Source organism: Brassica oleracea, chromosome C3 (genome assembly GCF_000695525.1).
Source record: "Brassica oleracea var. oleracea cultivar TO1000 chromosome C3, BOL, whole genome shotgun sequence".
NCBI classification, from domain to species: Eukaryota; Viridiplantae; Streptophyta; class Magnoliopsida; order Brassicales; family Brassicaceae; genus Brassica; species Brassica oleracea.
The window spans coordinates 7,956,048-7,965,919 of record NC_027750.1 but is presented as its reverse complement, the minus strand read 5'-3'; the positions used below and the strand labels follow the sequence as shown (position 1 = coordinate 7,965,919).

At 37.1% G+C, this 9,872-nt stretch overlaps 2 protein-coding genes across 2 annotated transcripts; both read right to left on the bottom strand.

Annotated features, from left to right (window-relative positions):
• Nucleotides 1–3,188: 3,188 nt before the first annotated feature.
• LOC106333958 (ubiquitin-conjugating enzyme E2 10) lies at nucleotides 3,189–4,674 on the bottom strand. Its single transcript, XM_013772338.1, has 5 exons — nucleotides 4,555–4,674; nucleotides 4,362–4,449; nucleotides 3,967–4,094; nucleotides 3,758–3,862; nucleotides 3,189–3,530 (listed from the first exon to the last, which is right to left on the bottom strand). The coding sequence occupies exons 2-5, from the start codon at nucleotides 4,429–4,431 to the stop codon at nucleotides 3,387–3,389; spliced, it is 447 nt and encodes a 148-aa protein (XP_013627792.1). The 5' UTR covers nucleotides 4,432–4,449; nucleotides 4,555–4,674; the 3' UTR covers nucleotides 3,189–3,386.
• A 1,209-nt stretch (nucleotides 4,675–5,883) lies between these two features.
• On the bottom strand, nucleotides 5,884–8,018 carry LOC106333949 (probable inactive receptor kinase At5g53320). Its single transcript, XM_013772328.1, has 2 exons — nucleotides 6,806–8,018; nucleotides 5,884–6,638 (listed from the first exon to the last, which is right to left on the bottom strand). Exons 1-2 carry the CDS (start codon nucleotides 7,971–7,973, stop codon nucleotides 6,013–6,015), a joined length of 1,794 nt encoding a protein of 597 aa, XP_013627782.1. The 5' UTR covers nucleotides 7,974–8,018; the 3' UTR covers nucleotides 5,884–6,012.
• Between the last annotated feature and the right edge of the window lie 1,854 nt (nucleotides 8,019–9,872).

Genomic DNA, 9,872 nt, shown 5'->3' with positions numbered 1-9,872 from the left:
TTTAACCTTTAACGAGTTACTCAACTAATAGCAATAATTAACATTTTTTTTTTACATTAACATTAATGAACCTTCTTCATTAATGACATTAACTAGTGGAGGCCACCAATCTTACGATTCTGTGTTTCACTAGAAACAAAAAGGGAGATTAGTGTTAGAAGACTGTCTAAATCTCAGGCTGTATGTTCTTTCTTTCAGACTTAATTATGATTAAACCTAAGTTTAGAGTAGTTATTTTATTAAACCTGGTTTTCAGGACCATGCTACTCTGGCCACGACCTATCCCTCTTTAACATATAAGAAAATAGTTGATCATCTAAGTTATGGAGACTCTGGACATAGATTTATCATTAGTCCAATCACTGATACGTGTAGTTGGAATTCTTATACATTATATGGTTTTCAACTTTCAAATAAAGGTTTTGCATGTTCGGAACAATTAAATAATTAGAACAAAGTTCGATTGTCATATAGATAAAAGAAAAGAACTTATGTTTAGATTCTTTAGACAATGTATTTTAATTTAATATTGTCCATCTTCTAAGTGGCCTGCAAGAGATTTTTCATTTTTGCCTTTTTCTTAAAAGCTGGTTCGTTTTAGTTTTTACGCAGGGAGACACACGGTACAATCACCCCGAGTCCAAGACTCTGTCCTCCCTATTTTAATAGTTAAATGGTATAAAATTATTTGATATGTATATAGTTTTATTTTCATTACAAAATATTACTGATTAAATTTTAAAAACATTTTAAACATTATATGAATATAATTTTTTTTTTTTAAATTGCCCTAGAACTCATAAGAGTGTTAAGTCGACCTTAATTTTTATGGTTATTTTGCTACCCAAAAAAAGCTTGAGGTGTGGGTTGAAAATTAATATTAAATCCCACATTGCAAAACAAAATTTCATTAAGATGTAACGGTAAAAAATTAATACCAATCGCTATTGAGATTTGACAGTACAAGATATTTGTTTTTCGACAAGAACCATACAAGATACTAACACGAATGTCTTCGTTTAAAATAATGACATTGAGCGCGAAGTCGAAAACGAAATGCTGCGTATTATTTTATAATACAACATACTAGTTATTACTTATTACTGTGCAATATTAACGAATGAAGAATTATTAAGTAAAGACAAAATTATTCAATGCAAACTCTAACGAAACCCCAAGGGAAAGAAAGACCTTCAGTGGTGGTGGTGGTGCTATTTCCATCATACGTCGATTAAAATTGTAAGAAATATAATAACCAGTGTTTTTTTTAAATAATTTCGATAGTTTTATTTTGGGATAGTGATTGAGTAGTGGACAAAATAACCCCCAAACAGAAGTATTGCTATCATAAACACGTATTTTCTTACAGATTTTAAGTATGAAATATTTCAATTCATTATAAAAAAATGAAAATTTATCAAATTTTAGTTCATTTTAAGAAAATATTGAACTGTTTATCGTGGTTTTATGTATTAAAATAAAACTGTTTATTGTAAATATATAATATAAAGAACTGTCTCTCAGAACTTGTATATGACAAGAAAAAGATATTGTTGCTGAATAAAACGTAAAACTAGAATCATTCATCACCTTTTTTTATGTTACAAGTAATATATTTGATTGATTAATCATCATTTACATTTATTTTTTTGAATATTGTCATCATTTACATTTTAATAAAACTAAAATGAGATTATTGATAACAGTCCCATACTACATATTTTTTCCGACATAATCCCATATATACTATATAAAAGTAATATTATGAACATAGATCATATGATGTACTATGTTAATACCTATAAAAGGCAAACTTAGATGTTTCTACAAGTTTCAATAAGAAATTTAGTGACAAAAATAAATTTCTTCGTTCCTTCTTTACATATTTTTTGTTTGTTTGTTTGTCATCTTGACTTTCTTGTTTAAACACCTTAAAAGAACCAAACGAATACATTATAACTAGATTAGGGTTTGTGGAAGGAAATTAATGAATTACTGCTTACTAGTTTTAGGAAGGAGAAACCAAGTATGGAAGTTAATGCAGCCGACATATTTGACGACGAATCGCTACGCTTGTGATGTATCTTTAACCGTGCAACTATTAATTATTAAAATCATTATTTAAGAACTTTGGAACATGCAACACCTATATGATAACTATGTCTTCCGCTTAAAGTTTAAAGGCTTCTACACCTAGGTCTGGAGTTCGAATCCCAGACTATGCAATTTCTTTCAGATTTCAGGAAATCCAGGTTTCAAGTCCTGGAAAAAACGATTTATTAAATAATTATGTAGACTACACGGAAAAAAAACTTACAAAAGATCTTCAACATGATGGTGCAAGTAAATCTGTTCAGACATGTATCTTCGTAGGACGGCTTCGTGATGCAGTTAGGCGTAGGTCTTCATAAAACAGATAGTATTGTCGGTTGTCAAATCGTCTATATAATATTTCTCATATCATAACTGTAATATCCTAATAAATAAAAAAAACCATGTCTCCTTTATCAATAAACCAAAAAACATGGAAGACCCATTTTTGTTTTATACAGTAGTATATTCTTTCAATTTTAAAAGTTGGATTTGAATCTCTTGGGAGTGTCAGCCCAACATGAAGGCCCATAATTTGAGTTCAATCCACAAAACACCAATTTTTGTTTCTTTTCTCGACATCAACTTTCATTTACCAAGACACGGTTACAAGATCTTCAACCTCAACTAAGGTTTTGCCCACAAAAATAATGATTCGATTTTGTATCGTTCATGAACACTTAAGGGTCACCTACACTATCTAATCTAACACCATTTGTACTCTAACACCACAATGAGAACAAATTCCTTATACCACAAGAAGTAAAAGGAATCGCCTCTTAAAAACATGGCCTAAACCACTGATAAGATAAAGCGATTGAGAACATCAGTTTCAATTCATATTAGTGATCGTGTCTAATCAGAGCGCATGTTCCTCAATCTACTTATTCATTACCGGGGGAAAAGTCTTCGAACCTGACACCAAATAGACGGAACAAAGGTGTCCAGAGCTCGCATTAGTCAGTGGGGGGAGGGGAGTTATTCTATCACGTCCCCTTTGTGGTTTAAAACAAAGAAAACCTTTGTGGTTGTTGCTCATCTTATCAAACAACAAAAAAAAAAATCAAATCATAGTTGCAACACAAGACAACAACAGAAGGATTCTCAGTTTCATGTTTTCACAAAAGATGATGTTTGGTTTCAAAACAAGACCCACTTGACTTGGTCCTGTCATTCAGAAATTTAAAAAGGACACAAAGAGATGTCTATTGAATCATACATAGAAATTACGGCAGATTTTTTTTTAAAAAAAAATAAAAAGAGATAGCTTTTAGAAGATTTGGGGTCTTCCTTTTTCATCCCATGGCATACTTCTGAGTCCAGCTCCGTGCAGTGGACTCATACTTGTTCTTGTCAGTCTTGTACATATGAGCTATCTCAGGTACCAAAGGATCATCGGGGTTTGGATCGGTTAGCAAAGAACAGATCGATAACAGCACCTGTCCATTACAACGTTGTAGTTAGAAACTAAAACAAACCATATGAGTCCAAGATTCAAGACTCAAGAGAGGGGATAATAATCATCAATTTTATCCGGAAGACAAATAGCAAATAATTAAAAACCATTTTAATAATAAATTAGTCAAATCTAAATGACTTAAGAGACAGCTCAATGTTAGCATTTGTAATGGGAAAATTATGTTTGAGATAAGAATAAAAACGGAACCTTGGAAATGGTGAGAGCAGGACTCCATTGTTCCTTCAAGATGTCGAGGCAAATGCTTCCATTGCTGTTAATGTTGGGATGGAACACCTTCGTCCTAAAGGCCACCTAGAGATTTCGTTACACCATGTGAAGAAACAATGAGATAATGAAGCAACCATCAAGAAAAAAAAAAGACTTTAATGACAATTCTCAAAACAAATTGGAAGCACCTTAGGAGGCTTGAAAGGGTAATCTGGAGGGAAGTGGATGGTAACAAGGAAAACACCTCCAGCGTAAGGACTGTCTGTGGGACCCATTATCGTTGCCTGCCAATGAAACATGTCTTCAGCAACAGGTCCTGTAAATAAAAAGAAAACCATTCAATAATAAACTCATCAAAACCTCAAAAAAAAAAAAAAAAAAAAAAAAGACAAATCTTTGATTCACAAGCACCAGATCCCATATAGAATTACAAGATCTACACTCAGACAAATCACAAAAACGAAACATACTAACTTTTGTTCCAGACAGAAAAACACGAGCTAATTTTTGAATTATTCAAAGTCGAGAACTTTAGCTCCAGATCGAAACCAAACACCACTAATCTAAAGCAGTAGAACGATACCTGCGCTACACGAGGTGGGTGGATCCTTCTGGAGATCCTTGAGTTCCTTCAAGATCCGCTTCGACGCCATATCCAAAAACCTTACGATCTATATAAACCAAAACAAAGTTTCCAAAAGGGGATTACAAAGAGCCTAAAAGATACGAATAGATCCAAAGATTTAAGGCAGAGATAATAAGAAGAATATATATACGTTTGGTTTCGCGTATCTCCGATTCGGCGAGGTTCTCGCCTTTTTCTTCTCGTGGTTGGGAGAAAGGAGAAGCGAAGACTAAACCAAGGGTGGGGTGGAGAGGAAAGTGTAAGAAGTGTTTGATTCTCTGTGGTTGCGTCCACGTTAAATAGTGTGCGGGTTCACTAGTGGACTCACTTTTTTCATACCATCATCATCAAGTGGCATTTGACCGACGTTGATTTTAAAAAGTCGTTTGATCTAACGGATGCGATCTTATATCCGACTACACGAATCATGAGAAGCCACGTTTCGGTTCGGTATGGATAATTTCGATTCTCGGTTTGATCCTAGTCGTTTCAGATATTTCGGACCCTGTTAGAAAACGCGGGTTCGAAAACGCGGCCGCCTGGTTTTCGAAGGTTGACTGCGGCGATTATGCCCAAATCGGTGTAACCAGGCGTTGATCCGCGTAATACCGTCTAATTTCCGCATTGACCGCCTAATTCCCGTCTAATCCCGTGTTGACCGCCTAAGTTTTTTTTTTTTTTCCGTCCGTGTAAGTTAAAACACGGTTGATTATTTTTTATTCATTATTGACAGACTTTGTGTAATTATTCATTACTAAATAATTATAATTAACTATCAAACCCAAAATAAACACATACATACTACATTTAGAGATTTTTTTCGTACCAAACCCACCATTTACGAATCAAAAAGAGACTGTTTAAAATTATATATAAAAAATTATAAATTATGTCTAAGAACTTGTATCATCATGTTTAAAATTAGCTAAATATATTATAAATATATGAAATTGTATTTAAAACTAGGCTCCGCATAATCTCCGAGTATTCCCCGATTTTTGATAATTCGCTAGGTCCGGGTTTACCGTCCGACTAGCGCCTATCGCAGCGTAGTTCTGGATTTAGGATATAAAGCACAGTAATGGTTTGTATTTACAATTATTTGGTTTAATTTGGTTTTCATTATTTTGGTTCCGTTCGGTTAGTTTACTCAGGCCTCTTAAGATTGTTTAAAGAAAAAAGAAAATGTAACTGATCCAGAGTCATCGCCGCCGGGAGAAATGGACCGGTTCTAGGATCAAAGTCGGCCTTAGCACGACGGAGAAGAATCTCGGACACCTGATTTTGATAGCCATCCACGGAAGTGTCTCGTTATAGCGAGCACCGTGGCTATCTTCACGTGTCCTCTCGTCCTGGACTGATAAAAGTTTTGAAGTTCAATGGCTCGGGGCAGATGAAAAAGGCGTGACATTTATCCTTAGACAAGAACTATGTAAAATCCCGTTTGATATTGAGAAATGTCTTTTCTACATAATTTATGTATGAATTGAGTTCCTTTTACTGGTCTTGCTAGAAATCGACTTATCAATTACATCATTCACTATAAACTGAAACAGTGAAAACTCTTTTCTTGAATGGTCAGATACATAACATGAAAGCTCAATGTTTCTCAGAGTATATACGGTGATCCTGATATACTCCCTATCGGAGTCGACCCTGTAGAAACCTCCGATCTATACCCGCTCGCTAGCTTCTCCGGCCTTATCTCCTCCACCATCCTCACCACCTCACTCATCTTCGGCCTCTTCTCCGGTAACCTCGCCGTGCAAACCATACCAACCTGAAGCATCTCCACCATCTCTTCCTCCACCTGAGTACACCTCATCAGCTCTTCGTCAAACACCTCCCCTGTCCACTCCTCTCTAACCACCGAGTTCACCCACCTCACCAGGTTACCCACCTCTGACTTTCCCGTCAGCACCTCGAATATCAAAACACCGAAACTATACACATCCGAAGGTTGAGTCCCCTTTCTTGTGTCTGCTATCTCTGGCGCACGATAGCCAGATGCGTGCCGCGGTAGCGAATGCATCAGCGCAGCCATCCCTGCTCCGGAGACGCAGCCATATCCTTTCGCATTGAGGAAAACATTAGAGGATTTTATGTTTCCATGGACTACTAGTTTGTTGCCTCCGCTTTGCGAGTGGATGTGAGCTACTCCTCTTGCTGCTCCGTACACCATGTTCAATCTAGTTTCCCAATCTAGAGGTTTCCTATTCGTGAGACATCTCTGACCTGAATGGTAACACATAGACAATTAACTCTAGAACTATTTTTTCGGGGATATTTAAAACAGAAAAATAGTTTGGAAGACATTTGATACTATATGATAGTTCTCGTGCGGAAATAAATGTTCACACTAACATTTGCCAATGATAGTGTTAAGGGTTCTATAACGTTACCGTGTAGTAATGTGGAGAGACTTCCATGTTCGTAGTAGTCATAAACCACAAGCTTCTCCTCCTTAGAATAGAAATATCCTCTCAAAGTGGCAACATTCTCATGCTTGATGCTGCCAAGGTGTTCGATCTGCTGCTCGAACTCTCTCCGAGGGACGCACACTTCTTTGATTCTTTTCACGACGATGGTGGCCGAGTCCTCGACATCGACCTTGTAGGTTGTCCCAAACGGTCCTTTCCCTAAAACTTCTGCAGAAGCTCTCAGTAAGTCTTCTAGGTCAAAGACAAGATTCTTCCCTTCGAAGAACACGATCTTGTTACCTCCTTCGCCTAGGTTTGGATCTGAATCGTTCCTCCTCTTGCTTGGTTTCTCCTTTGTGGATCTTCTTTGCTCTTCTCGGTTGTGGATGATGACCAGTAAGATAGAGAGGAGAGCTAGTGTTGCAAAACACGCGCTTAATGCTATGACAAGAACTGCATGGTTGTGGTGGTGCTTCCTTACAGGAGCTAGCTTTGAAGAGGAAACACTGTTTCCGACGAATGCTGAGAGTGGGAACCTCTGCAATGACTGCGGTACGGTTCCTGTCAGGTTGTTGTGAGCTAAGTCGAGCAGCTTCAGACCAGGAACATGGAGATTCGGAATCTCACCGGAAAACTTGTTATAAGCAAGATTCAGAGAGTGTAACTGAGCCAGCTTCTCGATAGAAGATGGGATGCTACCATCAAACCGATTGTTAGAGAGATCAAGAACTCGTAGACGCTCCCAATAAGAGAACTCATCAGGCAAAGGACCAGAGAACTCGTTGAAATCGAGTCTAAGCTCGGTCAAGTTCTTCAAAGCTTGAAAACTTGGAGGAAAAGGTCCAGAGATGTTGTTAGAACTGAGAATGAGAAACCGGAGATTAGTTAACCTGGCTATGTCCTTTAGCTGGAGATGACCACGAAGACCCGTGGCTGCTAAATGAAGACCGACGACATAGGAATGGTTGGAGTCGCACGTAACACCGGTCCATTTGGTGCATATAGAAAGAGTTGGTGACCAGTTGAGTGAATGGGAGTGAGTGATATTGCTAACGAACTGAAGAAGAGCGTGTTTATCTTCTCTGATCGTCTCAGCTTCTATGCAGAAGATTGCTCCTACGAGTACTAAAACTAAAACTTGGCTCTTCATTTTAATTGTTTTCTTTTGGGTGGAGGAAAAAAACTGGTTTTAAGGGTAAAGTGACGTTAATAATGGATGAGAATGAGGATGTGTGTGTGTATATAATAAGGTAGGATTATTGACTTTTGTGGGCTATATGGATACTATATGTTAAAGTTTTATTTATTAAACGGAAGTGGGTTGCTTTAGGTTAATGTTAGGTTGGGCGAGTTGTTGACTGGATGCCTAACAACTCTGTCTATGTGTTTTGTTTTTTTGTTGGGTAGAGAAAATCGCGGTGAAAGCATATAGTTTTTCAACTTTGGAACAATTGATTTTCAATGTGTAAACATAAGTCTTGTCTTTTTAACAGTTGAAATTAGAAAAAAAGAAGTTCATGGTTCATGCTAATTGTCAAGTCTCTCTCTCTCACATCTAACCACTTCCATATGGGATCAATGAGATCAGAGGAAAGAGACATGTTCGAATTCATGTTTTATTCGAGGTTTCAGTTTTTAAATTTGTAACGCTTAGTTAAAAGTACATAGCATGTGTTATATGGTTTATGATGGCATCTTTTTAGGACATGCACTATGTGGATTGTACAGTTATATGAACCTCGGATTGTAGAGTCATAAGAATTTTCATACAAGAGAAGGAAAACTTATAAGGATTTTGAGGAAACACTTTACCTATATTAGAAGTTACTAAGTTGAATGTATTAAGCTATATGAGAAAACACTGTTTAGGTTACAAGTTGACGAGTTGTTTGAGGCATGTATTGATCCCATTAAAAGTGTTGTAAGAGTACCTCCAACGGAGGTACACGACGGGTCCTTAGCGTTTAATCATGGGTTAGGAGGAATAGAATAATAATTGTTTGGTTAATATAAGTAAGGATTGGTACGTTAATAAGGATTTTTAGGACTTGATCCTTAGGGTACGTGGCGTTTTCTGAATGGATGGAAGGGTTTACGGTTTGGTAATGAGAAAAATATTGGTCATTCTCGACTGAAGCAGAGAAAAAAAAATTGTCCCGACGAAGAAAGGCGATTCCTCTCTCGACGAAACGAAGGCGATTCCTGCGACGAAAGACGACGATTCCCGCGACGAAAGACGGCGATTTGTCTCCGTCGGCTGAACAGGGTAAATCACACCCTTCTTTTGTAGATTAATCGATATAGATAAGTTTGCATCTTGAATCGATCTCGTTTGAAATTAGGGTTCGAACACAATTTGGGGATTTGTTGCGTTTGTACTTATTATCGGTTTGAAAACGATAATGCTTTCATCGATTTGGGTTCTTCTCGTTTGAAATTAGGGTTTCAAAAGGATTTGGGGCTTTTTGAGTTTGTATTTCTTGCACAGGTTTGCTAGCTACTACTCGACTATCTGTTTGAGATTTTTAGAAGCATGTGTTTGCATTTCTACATGATAGTTTGAGTGTTTTGAGTTTGAGTGTATTGAGTTTGTGTGTTTGTTGTTTAAGGATTACAATGTCAGTTATCTGTGAGACATAAAAAAAAAGCTTCCTAATTTGTTCTGTCGGATGAGCTGCAAGTTTATGATCATGTGTGTGTGTGTTGTTTGGATTGAATTGATAGATGATGTTCATTGATTAGCATGTGAGCTTATGTTTACCTCTGTTCTTACTTTATTATTTCTTGCAGGTTAACGAATATGGGACAAGATTATTCATACAGCCAGCCTTCCTCATCATCATACGAATATGGTGCTTCACCTATGTGACTAAGGACGGTGGGAGTCAAAAACGCAAACCAGTCCAGGCGGAGGTTGATATACAAGCGGAAGTGGGAGAACCAGAGGAAAGACCAGTCGGGGTCAAGGCAGCTAAAGGTGTTACCAAGAAGAAGAAGAGTGGTAGAGAAGAAGAGTTGTCACAGTTACAGGGCGTGTTGGAAGTGAAAG

Coding starts and splice junctions, on each gene's coding strand:
- LOC106333949 (XM_013772328.1), bottom strand. CDS start 7,973: ATGAAGAGCCAAGTTTTAGTTTTAGTACTCGTAGGAGCAATCTTCTGC. Junction 6,639..6,805: donor TCTCTCCACATTACTACACG/GTAACGTTATAG, acceptor GTTACCATTCAG/GTCAGAGATGTCTCACGAAT.
- LOC106333958 (XM_013772338.1), bottom strand. CDS start 4,431: ATGGCGTCGAAGCGGATCTTGAAGGAACTCAAGGATCTCCAGAAGGAT. Junction 3,863..3,966: donor ACCCTTTCAAGCCTCCTAAG/GTGCTTCCAATT, acceptor CGAAATCTCTAG/GTGGCCTTTAGGACGAAGGT. Junction 3,531..3,757: donor CTGCTCTCACCATTTCCAAG/GTTCCGTTTTTA, acceptor TGTAATGGACAG/GTGCTGTTATCGATCTGTTC.